Source organism: Aspergillus pseudoviridinutans (assembly GCF_018340605.1).
Source record: "Aspergillus pseudoviridinutans IFM 55266 DNA, scaffold_3, whole genome shotgun sequence".
NCBI classification, from domain to species: Eukaryota; Fungi; Ascomycota; class Eurotiomycetes; order Eurotiales; family Aspergillaceae; genus Aspergillus; species Aspergillus pseudoviridinutans.
The window spans coordinates 3000896-3020061 of NW_025091283.1; the positions used below are offsets into that span (position 1 = coordinate 3000896).

The following is a 19166-nucleotide window of genomic DNA, read 5'->3' on the forward strand; positions in this document are numbered from 1 at the left end:
ACAGAACAAACAAGACAAACATCAATGCCTCAGCTGGAGACGCTATTCCTGAGTACTACGGAGTATGCCACATAAGTAACAGCTTGTCTATCTAAGGGCCCTTGACCTCTTGCTCTCCACTGTGAGTCGATAATAAATAAATAATACGGGATACAGTGAGCTGTCAGAGCGAATCCTTATCAACTGTTGAAAACCCCAGCAATCTCGAGATAGGAGATCGGAGCGATACGAGAACAACGCTAAGTCTCAGCGTACTAGTTATCTACTTTCCATCACTTGGACGTCAGCCAAGCACGAGACCTTGCGCAATTCCCTCGGTGATATCCGCTAGATACCTTAACCATTCACCAAGCTCCCTTGTGGCGTTATTCTGCAGTCATAGAAGCTACAGACGCAGACTGGAACCCTTCAATTTCCAGATATTTTTCGCCATCAACTCCATCGAGAACCCCGAGGTATCCGTCGACCAATGTCCTTTGGGCATTCTGATTCGACCCGCTGAAACAACGTCCCGATCGGCAATTACCACACAGAACAGAGGCCTCACACTGGACAGAACCGCGGATTGCCAAGGACCGCCAAGCTGTCGACCTCAAGAGATAAGCCATTGATCGAATCAGATTCTTCCGTTCGAGAAATTTTTTCTCCATTTTTTTACCCGATTTCTTATCGGTCGCGTGGTTGGTCATGCATGTCATGGAGGGATCCGAAATAAAAGTCGCATCGCGTCTCCAAACTGTGCGCGGGTTTTTCCCTCCGTGACTTTCTGTCTGTCTGGCATCAGGCTGGTGCCTCTTTCTCCCTTCTTTTCCCTTGTTATTTTTTGTCGCATCATGGGGATCACTCAGGCGGTCGACAGAATCAACCTCCGGGTGGCTCAAAGCCCTGTTGGGCGATGGTTTCGCCTGGAGAATTCAGGACATGTCAGTATACTTCTGCCTCTACTTGCGGAGGGAGAGCTCAGAAGAAAAGCTTACCGATGAGACAGCCGAAAGAACGCAAAGGCAGCTACTTCTTCACTGAAATTCGCGCCGGACTCGCTACCTTTTTCGCTATGGCCTACATCATCAGTGTCAATTCCAACATCACCTCCGAATCGGGCGGTACCTGTGTGTGCCCTCCCGAAAGCCAGGCCGATCTCTGTAACAGCAACACCGAATACCTGATGTGTGTCCAGGAAATCAAGCGCGACCTTGTCACTGCCACGGCTGCCATAGCCGCATTGTCTACTTTTTGCATGGGTCTCTTCTCTAACTTGCCTGTCGCCCTGGCCCCCGGTATGGGTCTCAATGCCTATTTCGCGTACACTGTCGTGGGTTACCACGGCTCCGGCATGATCCCGTATAGACTTGCTCTCACCGCCGTCTTTGTCGAGGGTTTCGTCTTCTTGGGCTTGACTCTGCTCGGTATCCGACAATGGTTGGCGCGTGCATTGCCAGCCTCGATCAAGCTCGCCACGGGCACGGGTATCGGTCTGTACCTCACCCTCATCGGATTGAGCTACAGCGCAGGTATTGGCTTGGTAACGGGATCTACCGAAACTCCGTTGGAATTGGCCGGCTGCATCTCTTCTCTGCGTGATCCTACGACTGGCATGTGTCCCAGCTATGCTAAGATGCGTAACCCGACCATGTGGGTGGGCATATTTTGCGGTGGTGTGTTCACAGCGCTGCTGATGCTGTATCGGATCAAGGGTGCTGTGATCATTGGTATCTTGCTGGTTTCTATCATTTCCTGGCCGCGGCCCACGTCGGTCACCTACTTCCCTCATACGGAGCTGGGTGACAGCATGTTTGATTTCTTCAAGCAGGTGGTGACCTTCCATCCCATCCAGCATACCCTGGTTGCTCAGGACTGGAGTCTCTCAGGCCATGGTGGGCAGTTTGGATTGGCCTTTATCACGTTCCTGGTAAGCCCGTATTCTTGAGTTCCGCGCCATCTTTGACTGACCAGCGTGTAGTACGTTGATATTCTTGACACCACCGGTACTCTGTACTCTATGGCTCGGTTTGCGGGAACCATCGATGAGCGCACTCAGGATTTCGAGGGTAGTGCCCTTGCTTATGTATGTTTTTCTCTCCTTCAGTGTGTTTTCCAATCAATCTGACGATGATCCCCCAGATGGTCGATGCAATCAGTATCTCTATCGGTTCTCTCTTTGGCTCACCCCCTGTGACGGCATTTGTCGAAAGTGGTGCCGGTATCTCTGAGGGCGGAAAGACGGGTCTTACCTCCTGTGTGACCGGTTTCTGCTTCTTTATCGCCGTCTTTTTCGCCCCGATCTTCGCCTCCATCCCTCCCTGGGCTACCGGCTGCACGCTGGTGATTGTCGGCGCCCTGATGTGCAAGGCAGCCGCTGAGATCAACTGGCGCTACTACGGCGACGCCATTCCCGCCTTCCTGACCATCGCCATCATGCCCTTCACCTACTCCATTGCCTATGGGCTGATTGCCGGTATCCTGAGTTACGTCCTCATCAATGCCACAGCCTGGCTCCTTGAGAAGGGCTCCGTCGGTCGCGTGGTGCCTCCGAACAAGGACGAGTCGGACCCATGGTCGTATAAGGTTCCGGGAGGATTTTTCCCTCCCTGGGTGCGACGGGCCGCTCGGGGCAAGAAGGACTTTTGGCACGAGGATGAGGAGGAATCGGTAAATATGGGGGTCATGCCTGATGGATCCGTCTCTTCGCATGACCGGCCGGAGGGAGAGAAGAGTGGAGTGGATGTTGGGAACAAAAGCCTTTGAATAGTCTTGGTATAGAATAGCATAATGTAGTATTTCACACGACGCATCTAGGTAGTTGTTTCTCAAGCAGATAACTCGGATGCCATCTTAGTTCATAAAAAAGAATAAGCAATCATGATTTACTTGCGATATAGAGAGAATCCATTTCATCTTGAGATTCCAATATCCTGATATGATAACCTTGCTACTTACGGTACGAAGGTCTAGACCAGAGCGGCCTGGCTTCTTCCACAAGATCCCGTCAAGTGAGACAGATATATTGGAGTTGAATATCACAGAACCACAAGGTAATAATTTACTACCAAGTAACAAAGGAATACCACTATATATCACTTTCCCATGATTCATGCCAGAAGAAATATTCAGTAGATTATTACAATACAATACTGCAGAGAAGCAAGAACAGCCTCATCCGCCAATAAGATGGGACGGTTAACTCGAAGCAGTCCGGGAATGGCGTAATTAATACCAGCTCTGTCACGGCATTTGAGGTTTCTTACAGGTCTGGTTCGGGGTTCAGCGCATCGAGTTCCCCTTCACTTCTGGCCCCTTCCGTCATGTTAGCTTTAAAGCCGATTGCCCTCCCCTTGTTCTACATGACCTTTCTCAGCTTCTCTCAATTATTGGCTCTTCATTGATTCCAAATATCCGGAATGGCCTGAGTCCACAGAGATACCCCACCATGGCCGAGTCCAAACCGTCTCCAGCCCCGCCTGGTGGCTCTGGTACAAATGAAGCTCAGCAAAAGCGGAAAAATGTCGGCACAGCGTGCTCGGCCTGTAAAACACGCAAGCTCAAGGTGTGTGAAGCTGTCAGCTGCTCCATGACTCTGAAAAGCGCTATCATTGACCCCGAGTTCAGTGCTCAGGAACCTCCCCATGCACCAACTGTATCAAGAACAACGTCGAATGTACCTTCGACGCCAGCGCCGATAAACGCCGCCGCGGCGCTCTAAAGCGCAAGGTCAACCAGCTCGAAGAGAAAGAGGATCTCCTGGTTCAGCTCGTCAGCACCCTCCGCGAGAGCGGCACCCGGCGCACCATCCAGCTCCTCAACCTCATCCGCAGCAACGCCTCCCTCGCCGAAATCCAACTCTACATAGACACGCAGCTGAAGTCCGAGCTGGAGCAGACACCGGAGCTGATCGAAGTGTGCAATGAGATACAACGGTTTGAGCAGATGGGGTCGCGGTCGCGGCGTCGTATTCTCGATGCGCAGAGGGCTCCCGTGGAGCCCTTGTTTCGCGTGCCGGCGGCGCCGTGGACGACCGTCACCGAGGATGACGACCATGTATCACATTTAATTTCGCTGTGGTTTACTTGGGTTCATCCTTTCTACAACTGGATCGATCGGGCGTTGTTTCTGCGGGACATGCAGTCAGGCTCATTGGACTCGAAATTTTGTTCGTCATTTTTGGTGAATGCCATCCTGGCCGATGCGTGTGTAGGTAGTCCCGGTTCGACATCTTTGGACTCGCTGGTGACTGGTGACAGGCATACGCGGATTGTTTGGAGTCAGGTGCTTCTTCGAGAGACGCGGCCGCCCAGGGTGCCCGCTTCTACAACGAGGCCAAACGATTGCTAGACAAGGAAGAAGGCAGAATCACCCTTGCGACTGCCCAAGGGCTGGGAGTTTTATGGATATGGTATGTTTCACTCGCTTGCTAGAGCTGGCCTCTGCTGAAATATTCCAGCGCTTCCATGACCAGGAAAGATCGGCATGGCTGGATTCATCAGAGCCAGCTTGCGTACGCCGTTCAGGAACTATTTCCGAGCATCACAGCTCCCAAGAATGCCGACGGTGAGGCTCTTGACCTGGTCCGAGCGGCCAATGTAACAATCTGGGGTTTGTTCAACATCGCGATGTACGCAATGCCATGTCTTTTACCAGTGCCGGACGGCTAGAACCAGGGACGACTGACCAGTCCCTGGACCTAGGACTCATGCTGTATCGAGTAAGAAGGCGCCTTTGATTAAACCGCCGCGAAAGCTATGCCTCCCGCAGATCACCCATGACCCGGACGCCGACCTGTGGGTACCATATCCAACCGAGTCTGAAAAATTGCAAGCGCATACGATCTGTACGTTCCGAGCCCTTTGTAGCTTGAACGAAATCGCCTACGATATTACCTACCCCCATTTTCACGGGGAAGTCCGCTCGGCAGAGGCGGAAAAGACCGACGAATTGCAACGACGACTGCGAGAGTGGCAAAGCGATCTACCGCCCTGCTTGAAGGAAAGAGACGCTATTGAGGTTCCGCACGTCTTATGTCTTCAGTAGGCTTCTCGTCCCCGACGCGTACGCTCGAGAGGAGTGATTGCTGACTATTTGCAGCATGTACCAGCACGCGCTCGTTATAACCGTCTACGAACTCTTATGCGAGAGTGAGCGGAATGGTCACTCGGACCACCGACTTTTCCAGATGATGCCAAAGGCCCACCAGGAGGCCTGCCTGTCATCTGCAAGGAGCATCTCTCAGCTGATGCGCCTTCACCGTTCCGCGTGKGGTGTTGAACGCATGCCACAAGGCACCAGCCAGCCGATCAACATGGCCTTGCTCGTCTTACTCGAACGCCTGGATGTGCCCGAAAATTGTGATGCGTTTATTAATCTCAGCATAGCCGCGAAAGCTGCGTCTCGGCGATGGAGCTCGTGCAAAGCTGCTCTGGATAGGATTCGCACGCGGGGCTATTATCCATGGCCTTCATCTACCGACCGAGACAGATTCGTTATTTGCTGACTTTGAAAAGCGACCCAAAAATGAGCCTTCAGACGAGTCTCCGTTCACCGCGGCCGAAACGATCGAAACCTCGGATGGCGAGGGTTCTGACTTGTGATGTATCGGCTTTGCACTAACCAAGTCAAGTCTTGTAAAATAGATTTAGACTGCGCTGGCCTCGACTCAGCTTGTACATTTGTTTTCACATAGCCAGTGCTCCTTTTGTCGGATTGAGCTCTCAGGTGCCTGACTGCGGAAGCATGGCCGGCGCGAGCGATTGAAGTGCTCTCAGCAGACGATCTTGACGATATGAGATCTCGAACACCTCTGATGTTCCCTGACGATGTGGTCAGTCCGCAAGCTACTGACCTACGCACGGCTCCTGCTATAGTGCTGTGCTCCTCTCGGCCGGCGGCCCAGGCTGAGCGTCAATATGTACGAAGAGACCTCCTGAATTTTTACGCTGATGGTACCAGTTACCAAGCTATGGACATTTGGCGCCCGAGCTTTCTGTACATTAGCAAGCGCTGATTTGTGCCTCTCTTTGGAGAGTGTGAATTACCCAAGTGAAATGGAGCCAGAACATTTTATCGGCCTTGTCATCGCGAATCCGCATCATAAGTCTATTAATCATAATGGCTAATCATATCTGGCATCGACAAGAGAGTCATTCCGACATACAAGCCCATATCGACATGTTGATCGTTATCATCACTTCATCAGTCATAAGCCCATCAGGCAACCGAGCCCGCGTCCTTTTGCGGCCTGAGCCATCTACGGGGTAAATAGCGTGGGAAAAAATGCCACGAGGCCCAGACCAGCACCGTCGCCATCGTGAGCGGCAGCGTGATAACCCAGTACAGCCAGAAATTCCCGGACATGATCCACAACTGCACCCCATCATTACTCGACAGATTGAAGAAGTTCGTCCCGAACAGACCCTACATTCTCAGCCATTCTCGTTCAAATTCATAACCGAGGCTTGCATTGAACATACCGATATAAACGTCCCCGGCAAATACACCATACTCACAATGGCCACCGTCCTCATCATCGCACTATCCTTCTGCGAAACCAGATTAAACGCCAGATTGATCTCGTTGCGCAGCCGCTCGCTAAGCGATTTCGACCGCGTCAGGAGCGAATGCAGCTGTTTCGCGACGTAGTGCGCCCGTTGCGCGGTGTGGATCCAGCCCCTGCGGGTTTTGTCTGTCAGGGCTGCATGCTCGGCGCGGAAGCGCTCCTGCTCGTCGATCAGAGACTGTAGCGTGTGGATGGCCACCTCGAGGGTCTCGTTTGCGTGGAAGATGTGACGGGCAATATCGTGGAGGTTGGGGAAGTTGATGGCCGGCGGGGGTGACAAGTTGCGGGCCTAGTTTTTTAGCTCTGGTCATTCTATTCGGAAATTACCTTTTGCTTGGGATGGGCGGGGTACCTTCTCAATAGGCCGGACCAGATCCCGCAGAGACCAGATCGACTTGTCGTATTCTTTGACTACGCCTTGCGCGACCAGCGTGTGCCAGATATATGGGTTGTCCCGCTGGCTGGGGGCGGGTCGATTCGCCGCGAGATACTCTGCCACGATGTCCGGTAGGTTTAGGAAGAAGACGAGCTGGCGGTTTTCTTGCGGGTGCCATTGGACGAAGACGGCTGTTTGGATCCAGACGTAATCGCCTGGTTTGACGACGTGTTTGATCTTGAAGCAGGTCCAGGATACTATACTAGATCAGTATAGGGAGTTTAGCATGAGGGATGGACGGACAATGCTTGGTGACTTGTCCTTCATCGTCAATGTTGTAGTCGCAGAAGAATGTCCCGTTCAGGTCTGCCTTTATGACGGGGATGAAGTCAGGAGGAAAAAAGACATCTGGATTCTCGTCCTTTAGAACGGGCGAGTGTTTGACGCTTTTCTCGGTGTAATTGGCGTATCTGTTCATCCGGTGTGAGATAATGCTAGCTAGAGCTGGAGAAGACGTACAATAGAACTATTGAAGGTGGTTGCCGTTGGTAATTTTCTAACTCCAGCCATAGATTTGACTGTCGCGAGGTCCAGGTGTTTTCGTCTATCGAAGCTAAGCATTTAAGACAATTAGACCCGGCGGTTAACAACGTACCACTTGCTTCAACAACAGTCGCTGTATCCACTTTCTCATCGACATAATCATCCAAATCACCCATTTTTGAGTCTCATCTCTCCCTATATTAAATGAGAGGCAGAGAGAATAAGAAAAGGAGAAAGTCGGACCCTTCATCTTATATCTGTATGTGGTGGCTGAGACAGCACTAAATCTGCAGCTATACGCTGTCGGCCGTTCACCCCCTGGGCGTCTCGCTTCACCCTCTGGCTGCAGCTTTAGCCTTGTTTGCAATTCTAGCCTTGGCCTCAGCCTTACGAAATCTGGTAGCCTGCTCGATGAATTAGTGACGATACTTGTCATACTCATATATGAGCGGGAAAGTACATACGCCCATAATTTATAACGAAGCTATAAGCTGTCTCCTAGGCTGCCTAGGACTGCAAACGAATTCGTCAATGAGAGTTATTGTGCGAGTTCCTGGGCGGATCGCAGTTGATTGCCATTCATATGACCCCGACAGATGTACCTTGACACGCAGTGTTGAAGGAATGGATCTCGCTGGATCAGCTGAAGCATAATAATGCATTGTTATCAAGGGTGATGTCGGTTTGAGATTGTTGGTGGAACGAACACATATTTGATATGGAGTCCTTTGCTGCTGAAAGGCAACTTGCATATCAGGCGTCAAGGACAAAGAGACATGGTCAAGTAGAAGAGAAAATAGTTATCAACTTCAAAGACATCCTTCCTCAAATCTGATGATGACGAACAATAGCTTTACTGATCGTCATTAGGAAGGGTAGGGCTGCGCTTCATCAACCGCTCCATCTACCGATGATGATGATGAGTGTGTTTCGACATCGGTGGAGGAGGACGCAACTTGGAAAATGATTGTACTTCCAGTATGTCTGATGTGTTCGTTTGTCGTGCCCCGCTCTGGCGACTGTCTTAGCTGGTATAAATCCTTAGATGGGAATGGGCAAGACAGGAATATGCAAGTGTCGTGCCAGCCTTGCCCGCCACCTATTCCATTATATCTCACCTGACTTAGTAGGTGCTCATATAAAGCCTTCATAGACTTGTTTCAATAGCTCTGATTTGCACCTCCGTATCATCCACGTCTGTCTGTAACACGGACCACATCAGTGTACTGTGCACATTTGTTTCTGATCATCGCAATACATAAACTCTTCTGCAGAACAAATGGTTCTCAAGTTTCTCATATCCCACGGAGTCACATATCTAGTCACTAGAAATATGTTGCAAGCCTGTTCGCCGCTTTATACGGATTGTTTCTCAGACCTTCAACGAAGTCTCTAACTGTGCGTGCGGCACAACTCCTTTACTCACCGCAGAAGAGCTTCGAACAAACTGAGATCGAAGAGTTTCTGCAGGAGATTCTTGAGACAATATCTGCAACTGCTTCTGTTCAGCATTTGCGTTGAGAGATCTCTAAGCAGCGAATGCATGCCGAAAAATGACGCAGGGACGGTTTGGGAGTAAGTGACTTCCTTAAAAAATCACGATACTTGACGACTGCTAATAATATGCTAGTGAGCAGTTCTGTATCTATTGCAGAGGCTTTTATCGAGCTCAATGCGTACGCCAAAGGATTGTCGTTCGATGAGACTAGAGAAATTAGGGGAAGCATCAAACAACCAAGCACAGCCAGAATTGCCGCGGCATACAAGACATACCAAAACATCAACAAGTAACAGCAAAACTGTCAGGATTCATGCTTAATTTAGCAAGGGACCGTTGATATTCTTGATATGGTAACGAACCCTCTAACCGAGATTGAGGAGGTCCACCCGATCAGCTCGGGTTCTGTCATGGTACGTCGTATCCTGGCGTTGTTCAGCTGCTCCTTGCAAACTATTTGCCAGTTGCAGCAACAGCTGCATTAGACCAGCCACCCACATTCCCACATCTCGCACAACGATAACACAGGACAGGAAATTTCTCATCAGAGATAAAGATGCGGGGATTTATCTCGCAGCAAAAACGAGTGCTAATATGCTTATCAGAACTCGTCGATGCCTTCCGCATAGACCTTCCAAATCTCGCATAGCGTCACTCCTCATGTCGTGAGAAGGTCAGGTGGAGTACGTTGCATTGCATGGACCTGCCGATCTTCTGCATTGTTTCTCGCACCTTATCTGCAGGTATGCAAGGAGCAATTGGTGCTAATGCAGAAGTGGAGTTGGCTGGGGTAGCTGCTGAGCTGAATCGTAGTCTCCAGTCGGAGCTCCAAGGTCAGGCATAAAGGCCGCATGCGCCCGCATTTCAGCGCAGGCTTTTCTTCAAGCATTGCGCTCCATCACCTTGCTTCAACTTTGTTTTAACGATGCATCTTCAATTGGGTTTGGCGGCCATCGTGGGCTGCGCTGTTCAACCTGTCGCAGCTTACGTAGCTCAGCAGCCACGAGCTCAAGAGGGGACATGCCAGAAAACTACGGTTGCAATCTTGTAAATGCATCTCTTATCTGTTCGTATATACATATTTGCTAATTCTCGCAGAGGAGCCGGAATGGCAGGCATCAAGGCTGCTGTATGTTGAACATGTGCCTGGATGCATTCAGATCTGACCGTACCAGCAAACTTTGTCCAACGCATCGATCCATGACTTTGTCATTCTAGAATACCGTGATACGATCGGAGGCCGCGCTTGGCACACGAATTTTGGCAAGGACGAAAATGGAAATCCTTATGTCGTGGAACTGGGTGCCAACTGGGTATGTAGTTCCTCGTTTATGCCGAGCCACTCTGACATCGAACAGATCCAAGGCATTGGGACCCCGGATGGGCCACAGAACCCTATTTGGACACTAGCCAAAGAATTCAACCTCAAGAATACATTTTCCAACTATGACAACCTCTCCACTTACAATGAGAACGGATATGCCAACTACTCGCATCTCTTCGATGAGTATGACGCCGCCGACGAGATTGCCAACGCCGCGGCTGGCACGATTCTACTGGAGAATCTACTGGATCAGACAGCTCGGACAGGTCTCGCTTTGGCTGGCTGGAAGCCCAAAAAGACCGACATGGAGGCGCAGGCTGTTGAATGGTGGAAATGGGGTAAGTCTGGCCTGTCTCCAACAGGAATGGAATTAACAGTCGTAGACTTCGAGGAAGCTTATTCGCCACTCGTGAGCTCTCAGGTATTTGCCTACGCTGGGAGCAACCTGACCTGGAATGGCTTTAGCGACGAAGACAACTTTGTATGGGATCAGCGCGGATACAACACCATCATCAAGGGCATGGCATCGCAATTCCTCAAGGCGAACGACACACGGCTCCGTTTGAACACGCAAGTCACCAACATCACTTATTCCGACCAAGGCGTAACGGTGTACAACAGCGATGGTACTTGCGTTCAAGCCCAATATGCCCTATGCACATTTTCCTTGGGTGTGCTACAAAATGACGCCGTCACTTTCACGCCGGAGCTGCCCTACTGGAAGCAGACGGCTATTGAAAAGTTTACCATGGGCACTTACACCAAGATCTTCCTTCAATTCAACGAGACCTTCTGGCCCTCAAACACACAGTATTTCTTGTACGCGGACCCTAACCTTCGTGGCTGGTATCCCATCTGGCAATCACTCTCGACACCTGGTTTCCTGCCCGGATCCAACATCCTCTTCGTCACCGTGACCAACGAGTTCTCCTATCACGTCGAGAGCCAGTCAGATGAGGAGACCAAAGACGAGGTAATGGCAGTTCTGCGCAAGATGTTCCCGGACAAGGACATTCCCGAGCCGACCGCATTCATGTATCCTCGCTGGAGTACCGAGCCCTGGTCATACGGAAGCTACTCCAACTGGCCCGCAAGCACCGGCCTGGAGGAACACCAGAATCTCCGCGCCAACACTGGCAGGCTGTGGTTTGCAGGAGAACACACGTCACCCAGCTACTTTGGGTTCCTGCACGGAGCCTACTTTGAAGGTCTGGATGCCGGACGACAGATCGCGGCACTCTTACAGGACCGGTGCGTCTACTATAACTCGACGAGGGAAAGGCTGTGCGGACCTCGTATGCATTATGAGACGCTGCATGGAATCACTCCGCTGGCTGATTATAGTGCGGTCAATGGCTGGATTTCCAACAGTTTCTACGATTACAATGAATAGTCCCTGTAGCCTAAACTTGTCATGTTGATCTTTTCACACAGTTGAAGACAGGATGCTCTAGCAGTTCAAAGAATAGCCCACTAGCGACCACAATGAGTACTGACATACTTAGAGTCAAATACGTCTTCAGGATAACAGTAGTCGAGGGATGCAGGCGATATTACAGGCTAATTGTCCGGACAGGATGTGATTTCCGTCTCGCACCTTGTCATGCAGCAACACGCCATCAGAGCAGCTCGGTCTCCAACAATACAACATTTAGGTCTCCATCATCAGAGTCGTCAAAGTCGATCTGAGCGGGAGCTTCTGTTTGGTCGTAGGCGGATCAGCTGGTATCACGACTACGGTCCGCAACCCCATCCGCGATATTACACCCACCTTGAAGGATTTGCTCTGCCAGGGCAACTGTTGAATCCCGGCAGAGCTGAGCTCGCTCATGCCGCCAGAGACCTCGGCGGAGGAATGTCGCTGCCAGTCGTGGATGGATCTGATTGTAAATTGGTTCAAAGATTGTTCGATCACCGGTGCGCGCAGCAAGCGTGATGATCCTTAGACTCCCAGCGAATTTGACGTTCGCCTTGTTGGTAACGTGTAGGTGGCCCGCAGGGGTAACCTCTCGAGTGGTATTGAGATTGTTGGCAATATCCAGTGCAATCTCATGGCAGCCAACAATGAGGGCTACCCTTTAGGAATTTTAGGAATATCGTTCTCTTTGATGAGCGATTTATCCATGATCTTCCCATCACAGAGCTAGGTTGTATGACCGGTTGTTGAACACTGGCGGGGTAGGAGGGGGATATTGGCGCTGTAATAGCTTCCAATGGTTTGTGTTTCGGCTACAAAGGTATACCTGTGACTCTCCAGCCAGAGAGTCCAATTTATTTCTCCCTTAAGAGTAAGAACCGCTTTTCTGTGGTTTGATGTTGATATCCATGTTGGTTAGGAGGCCCACTACCTGCGGATCTGGCATTTCCTCTTGTCTGTCTTTGGACGGGTCTTGTATGAGTTGATGGCTAGTCGGTCGAGGGATATGGCATGATGGAAACCCTGTGGTCTGTATGTGCGAGCTGGGACCAGCGCCACTTGTCCTGCTTCCCATAGCACCAAGTGTTCATTATGAATTTTGAATAGATTTATGGGCATTTAAAAGTCAGCCGATCATCTGCTTCATGAGCCATGCCTGATACAGTTATGTATCTCTGTTGGCATGACTCTGATTCGCAATGCACGGCTCTTAGTGTTGTAGCTTTGGCAGGATGAGTAAGTCTCCCAAAGAGTTCAGACACAGAAGGACTTTCACTTACCGACAGGAGATTTTCTCTTCAAGGAGCCGAAACACGACTTCTGGCCGAGAGGTGTGCCTTGTAGGCCACTACTCTCAGGTAGTCCTATCCTTTCATATCTGTTTTGGGGTATTCTGGCATGGAAGAGTATGCTTAACATGCTTTGTATAATCAAGTCCCTTGCTTGAGTCTTTTTGGTCGATCTGGATTCTGATTAAATTCAGGCAGAGGACCTGGAGTACTTCAGCTGTCAGCAAAGCGTACTCAAGTCTCGATAGTGGCCACGAATGCTTTCACGACTGTATTTCGGTCCAAACCTGGTTGCGGATGCTGTTGTTGGACTGTAGGGGTACGGTGGGTGTTAGCCCCTAACAGGGACTCTCCACGCAACGCAGCGGACACCACTCTCTGCCGGGTGCTCCGGTTCAGTTCATCGATTTCGGATTTGACGTATGTTCCCCTGTTTGGGTCCCGTTGATCCTTCCGAGTACTGGAGTATTCAGTGTCTACTGACATTCACTTGCGGAGAAAGATTCTTTCGTCATATGTGGTTAAGGAAGCACGCTTGAACTCAAGCATATAACGTGCAACTTGCCTATGCGTGTCTGAATTGGTGTGCATATCGATCTTATAAGTTGGGAGACTGACCTAGTAAGTGTCGGATGGCTTTTGTTGCCCTTCTTCAAGGTGATCAAGTGGAGTGCTTGATGAATTCCTTGGTACCCATGGAACCTTGGCTTCTCCTACAGCCTGTGCTATGCGAGATTGGTCCATAGTAACAAAATCAGGGACTCTGCTATAGCCCTATACGGCGGCACAGCACCTTTAAAGCTGCCAAATATGAGATCACGTAGCTGGGCTTTGAATGTGCCAATCACAAACAGCAACGTCTTTGCTAGGAGAAAGATTGGCTGTAGAGTTCTGCAGAATCCCCTTTAAGGCCTGGAGGGTCCACTTCTTGACCGGCTTGCCTTTATTTTGTGGTATAGGGATGGCATTTGCAGCTGAGTATTGGGCAACCAGATGGTTCAGTAGCTTGGAACAGCGACCAGACCTTTTGGCAGCTGCGCTGCCCAAGCCGGTGCACCCGGCCCACCGCCTGAAAAAGAGTATTCAAGTTGAGGGGCGGCTTCAAGAGGATGACGCCGCTGCATTCGGTCTGGAGGTTGAGACCGAGCTCCCACCACTGATCCGACGTAAGGAGGATTTGGCAGTCGGATTTGGGGTTCGTCAACTCGGCCGCCGCCTCATGGCGTTGCCCCTCCTCTTTGCGCCCTGATGGTCACGTATCTGACGCCGATGGCGTCCAGGAACATCTCGGTTACCCACATCACCATTGTCCAATGCACGAATATCAGGAAACGGGGTCGCTGCCCGCCGGCGGCGGCGGCTAGACGGTCTGAAACTGGCGGTATGGTTTGCGTTTGAACACTTGCCAGGCCGCATGTAGGGCATTTCAGGATGCGTCGAGATGAGAACTTGTGTCAACAGCTCCTGTATGACACGACAGCTGGGGTTTTATTCTTAGAGCTTCCCCTGGCATTCTGGCAATGAGGAATTGAAGAACATCTAAGGTTGAGAGATTAGCATCCATTCACTAATTCTTTCAATCCAGACTAACAAAGTCTACGGCGAAGTATCATTTCCAGGCATTCCAGGGAACAGAAGGACTGGCCATAACTTGTGGTTGTGAAGTATCTGACTCCTTCTCTGAACTGAGTCTCGTGAAGGGGATTGTGACACTTGATGCCGAGTTGCATCCATTCATGCTCATCAAAATCGACGTCCCTGGTCAACAAGCCGCGACTGATGGCAGTACTGTGGTTGAAATAAAGTCAATTCTGACCAGGAAAGCCCGCCAACTTTGCAGTTGGCACACGCCGGCTGTTGCATTAGACGAGAGTAACTATTCGAGTGCCTCTCCTCTGAAGCATGTGCCCAGATTCTGGCTAACCCTGGCGATTGGTCTTGGTTGTTCCGCAACCGTCAGACGATTAGCGAAAGCCACTGAAAAGCGGTAGAAAGTTTTGTCATCTTTACCGATGACTTCTCCAGTTCCCCATGCAAAGGGCATGTCGGGAAGAGAAACCCGATGTCAATGGACGCCATGCCCCAATCGATGTATCTTGTTCGTATCGTGTGGTGTTACCACTGTTGTTCGTGTCTGATCGGCGGTATGGCCGGCGATTAGAATCCTCATCATCCCTGGAAACTACTTGAATCATAATCGTGATTGCGGTGTCTCCTGTGACGTCTTGATAAACGTGTGCGAGACCTCTGTCTCGAAGAACGACGCTGAGAGCTTGTTGATCGATCGGTTTGAGCGCGGAGCTGGGCAAGTATTGCAAACAGTTGTGGCGAGCCCTAGCCACACCGTTCGACTGAGCGAAGCACAGTATGATGGTACTTCCCACCTACCGGAGAATAGCCCAAGTAAGCAGGGAGCACACCCGTTGCGCGGTATGCGGGGCTTGGAGACACCGGTAGCAATAATGGGCCGGAGGGAGAGCAGCAGGCGCAGGAAGAGGCGGGATGACAGCAAGGCACCGCCCCGCTGACCAGGGACAGGAGCAGCACAGGCGGCAGCGGCACCAGGAGCAGACCTAAAAATGTCAGTTGCGTACAGTCGTACCAACCACAAGTCCTACCTGAAGCTGGGCGACGTCTGGTCCATGTCCAAGTCCGGGTTAGGCGTCTCAGATGGAGCTTCCTCAACAGGAAGGGGCGAATTGGAACGGGTGGGCTCCGAAGTCCTTCTGTAGAAGGATTAGCTTGACTGTGGGGTTCATATTGAATGATATAATATACGCGGATAATGTACTGCACCTGCAAGGTCGAACCTCCAGACAGGGATACAAGAAACACCTTGATATCGTCCATGATTGCCGGTGCAAGGCTTGTCAGGCAATCCTGGAGTTGAGTCTTGCTGAACTATGTGACATAACAAGTCAGCATAACCAGCTGCGAGAGAGAATATAAGTAAGACACTTACAGCAAATTCAAGTTGCACAGATCCGGAGCCACTGGCTCCATCCACAACCCTGAGTTGCACGTAGGCAGTCAGGGTAAGCTCTGGCGCGCCACAACGCATTAGTGCACTGGCCGCCTCGAAGAACTGCTGGCAAGCTTTTGCTTCCCAGTCCTCATCCGCCAGCGAGTACTTAAGCGAATTAGCCAGGCGACTAAGCAGACTTCTGATAACTGAACGTACCTTGAATTGAATTAACACTCTACCCCACTGAGGAGGCATATGTGAAAAGGGGAGGGCGTGAGAAAATGACAATCGAGAAGACCGGATTCGGCAGAGGGATATTCTCGGCTCCCTCTGCCTTCGTGACCTCACATTACTGTCCTGGGAAGCGCCTTCGACACCAGGAACCGGGATGCCGGTAGAGCTTCGACGAGTATCTGAGAGGCGCATTCTATCCAAAGGGATTTCGTCAGAAAGTGGGAACTGTGATAGCCGGACTAAATGGTACACACCGTTGCCTTGGAGCCCATTATCTAGTGCCTGTAGATCACCAAGGAAGAAAGTGCAATAACCATCATCTTTGTCTTTGTTCTCCTCCTCCTCTTTATCCTTGATGGCCTTGAGGAGCTCCTGCGCCTTGGTGCGCTTGCGAGCGACTTCCGCTTCTTCGGCAGCGGCGGCCTTCTCCAGCGGATCGACTTCGGCCAGCTAATATGATATTATCATATATCAGCCTCGGCTCACTACGCCACGTATCAATTGCCTCCCTGATTTCTGCATCATTGTAGATTCACTTCGGTATGTGCTGGCAGCTGTGAGAGATTGACTTGTAGCTATCGTTGCCAGGAGCTGGTCGGTCCCTATTCTCTTGGCTTCGAGAATTCGATCCTGAAGTGCGGTTCATCCTGCATACTCATGGAGCTGATCCGTAGCGGTCTTCCATTCTTCCTATAGACAGTTAGAATTAAATCTAACTTGAGTTAGAAAACCACTTACCTCATCGTGAATGAGGGATTCTTTCGAGCGAGTTGCTTGTGACGGGAAACCTTTCTCCAGGGTATCAAGCATAATCCTTTTGAGGGTGCGATACGCCCAGACAGCGCCTAGGACATTGGCTTCACGCCAGAGGACTGTTTCTTACTCTCAGCATTAAGTACCGTAGTCCACGCACCATAGGGTTCTGTGTCCAGTTGACTTGAGCTGACAAGCGCCCCCACGCTGTCCAGTTGATAAGATTCTCTTGCTAGATTGGTGCGGTGGCACATGACTGGAATGGGGATGGGTTCTTCGCACACGACTGGCAGGGTTCGTCTGCGATGGGGCCCCGACACTGGAGAATGAATGCGGCGGACTGGCCCTGGGAATTCAACGGCCGTTCGAAGGGTTCGCCGAGGGAGTTTGTCGACCAGTCGGGATAGACAACCCAGCTGATGGCTGTCGAGTTGAACTCGACGGCTGTACTTCAATCCGGGCAGACTTTCTGAGGGGAGCGGTGGAAGCAGATGGAGAGGCGGGCCACACACGCTTGCCACGGCGAGGAGTCATTCAACGTCCATGAGTTTCACGACACTGCAGTCAGGTGCGGTGAGCGGCGGCGTTGTCCCAAGCAGCAAACATAAAAGTGCAGATAATATGTTGCACTAGATATCGTAAAATTATGCGAAGGAGAAGCGCGATGGTGACATGTACATTAATGTGGATGGCGGCAGCACAGCGACAGCCACCATGGTAACTGCAGCAGGAGGCGGCTGTTGTAATATGTTAGCTTTCATTCAGAGGAAAACCGCCTAAAGATATACTAACCAGATGATGATAATGGTTATGGTGGTGATGGAGACCACTGAATCAATGCAGGGTTTCATGGGCACAGTAATGGCATCTTGTCCGCTCGGAATCAAATCTTCACATGGTTTGCCTGGAGCAGTCTGCCTTGGAGGCGACTGCTGCGCCTCTAGAAGGCACTTTCTGAGTCAAACCTCGACGTCTTAACGTAGTTCCAAGAGTATCCCAGAAACGAAATACCGAACGCCGTTTAACTAGTTAGGAACTAGTTGGCTAACACGTTCGATGTCTCCCTGGTAAATAAAAAACCATGATAAACACCAGGATGGTCAGGTCGCAATGTATATTTGCCCGACCCGCCCCGGTTATGTTCCATTTGTTGCAGTGATGTCTGCTTCTTTGATATGTAGTCGCAGGAACGGGTCCCTGTATATAGCTCTAGCGAAATGTTGATTGTCAGATCGTCGAGATTCTCCACAGCATCTAGATTGTGGGCTATCTTCTCCTCGACCATGACGGGATTTCGACACATTTTCGCGCCCTCGGCGTGGTAGTTTGCCGGGACAATGGTTGTCTCGCAGCTCACGCCCCTTTCAACAGGATTAACCAGGCGAAATGTTTGTTTGGCCAGGTTTACGTCCGCTATAGAGCTGCTGCACGAATTGAACAATGTGCTTTGGCTTGGGCTTAAGCAAAGCTTTCTTGGACTTCAAAGCCAATAATGGTTTTGGAAGAGACAGAAACACAGCTGTGCGTCAAGTGCGGAGAGAAAACTGGTATTTCATGGGGGCAAGATATCAATCCTGTCCCCCATTACCCTGCAGCCTTTATAAAGCTGGCGGGCCAAAGCCCATCCTTGTTTTATATAATAGGCCAAGTGCGCCAGTATTGAAGAAGGAACGAGGTTTTGACTTGTTTTGTTTCTTGCGCGGGAATAGAGCACCGCTAAGAAAAGCATCGAATGGATCGTTGCCAAAGATCGTTTCGGCACTCTTCGTTACAGGGCTTGGGCCTGTGGATGTCCTCTTCTCGTATTTATGAACGGCAAACATCCAGTCGCCGACTTGGCGCTGTCCATTGTTTATAGAACCTAGGGGCCTATGAGTCTTGTAACTAAACAGGGACACTCAGGACTTACCGGTGCTTATCCTCTCCAATGAGGACATTACAGTTCCACGGCACAGCATATTCCCAAGCCTGTTGGATGAAATGGATGCCAATATGCATCGTTGGTCGCGAGAGACTTTCAAAAAGAAAGCTGTATAAGATTTCCCCAGCCGAACCATATGGCATGACGGCGATGAAGAAGTGATAGTGCAAGAGAAAGATCATTTAGAGGAGAGAAGTTGGAGTTGTACAATTGAGCCGTTGACATATAATAGACAGGAAAATTCACAGTGAATAGCTTACGCTATTACTTGGAATAAGTGAATGCAGCAGCCCTTTGAT

General features: G+C 50.6%; 7 protein-coding genes across 7 annotated transcripts; 4 read left to right on the top strand and 3 right to left on the bottom strand.

Annotated features, from left to right (window-relative positions):
• Positions 1 to 833: 833 nt before the first annotated feature.
• Asppvi_004773 (NCS2 family permease) lies at positions 834 to 2745 on the top strand (the record flags this gene model as incomplete). The annotated part of the gene is made up of 4 exons (XM_043300718.1): positions 834 to 923; positions 989 to 1909; positions 1961 to 2065; positions 2122 to 2745. 4 exons carry the CDS (start codon positions 834 to 836, stop codon positions 2743 to 2745), a joined length of 1740 nt encoding a protein of 579 aa, XP_043156653.1.
• A 682-nt stretch (positions 2746 to 3427) lies between these two features.
• On the top strand, positions 3428 to 5582 carry Asppvi_004774 (putative C6 transcription factor; the record flags this gene model as incomplete). The annotated part of the gene is made up of 7 exons (XM_043300719.1): positions 3428 to 3544; positions 3607 to 4188; positions 4239 to 4390; positions 4439 to 4609; positions 4683 to 5021; positions 5080 to 5326; positions 5367 to 5582. 7 exons carry the CDS (start codon positions 3428 to 3430, stop codon positions 5580 to 5582), a joined length of 1824 nt encoding a protein of 607 aa, XP_043156654.1.
• A 616-nt stretch (positions 5583 to 6198) lies between these two features.
• Asppvi_004775 (uncharacterized protein) lies at positions 6199 to 7642 on the bottom strand (the record flags this gene model as incomplete). The annotated part of the gene is made up of 6 exons (XM_043300720.1): positions 6199 to 6405; positions 6462 to 6836; positions 6900 to 7180; positions 7227 to 7393; positions 7443 to 7527; positions 7579 to 7642. The coding sequence occupies 6 exons, from the start codon at positions 7640 to 7642 to the stop codon at positions 6199 to 6201; spliced, it is 1179 nt and encodes a 392-aa protein (XP_043156655.1).
• Positions 7643 to 9889: 2247 nt separating this feature from the next.
• On the top strand, positions 9890 to 11681 carry Asppvi_004776 (putative flavin containing polyamine oxidase; the record flags this gene model as incomplete). The annotated part of the gene is made up of 5 exons (XM_043300721.1): positions 9890 to 10011; positions 10063 to 10093; positions 10140 to 10277; positions 10323 to 10626; positions 10672 to 11681. The coding sequence occupies 5 exons, from the start codon at positions 9890 to 9892 to the stop codon at positions 11679 to 11681; spliced, it is 1605 nt and encodes a 534-aa protein (XP_043156656.1).
• Positions 11682 to 11907: 226 nt separating this feature from the next.
• Asppvi_004777 (uncharacterized protein) lies at positions 11908 to 12615 on the bottom strand (the record flags this gene model as incomplete). The annotated part of the gene is made up of 3 exons (XM_043300722.1): positions 11908 to 11987; positions 12060 to 12359; positions 12585 to 12615. The coding sequence occupies 3 exons, from the start codon at positions 12613 to 12615 to the stop codon at positions 11908 to 11910; spliced, it is 411 nt and encodes a 136-aa protein (XP_043156657.1).
• A 1340-nt stretch (positions 12616 to 13955) lies between these two features.
• Positions 13956 to 14358, top strand: Asppvi_004778 (uncharacterized protein; the record flags this gene model as incomplete). The annotated part of the gene is made up of 2 exons (XM_043300723.1): positions 13956 to 14189; positions 14275 to 14358. 2 exons carry the CDS (start codon positions 13956 to 13958, stop codon positions 14356 to 14358), a joined length of 318 nt encoding a protein of 105 aa, XP_043156658.1.
• Positions 14359 to 15185: 827 nt separating this feature from the next.
• Asppvi_004779 (uncharacterized protein) lies at positions 15186 to 17200 on the bottom strand (the record flags this gene model as incomplete). The annotated part of the gene is made up of 8 exons (XM_043300724.1): positions 15186 to 15328; positions 15383 to 15567; positions 15613 to 15720; positions 15786 to 15895; positions 15957 to 16124; positions 16176 to 16643; positions 16932 to 17065; positions 17107 to 17200. 8 exons carry the CDS (start codon positions 17198 to 17200, stop codon positions 15186 to 15188), a joined length of 1410 nt encoding a protein of 469 aa, XP_043156659.1.
• Between the last annotated feature and the right edge of the window lie 1966 nt (positions 17201 to 19166).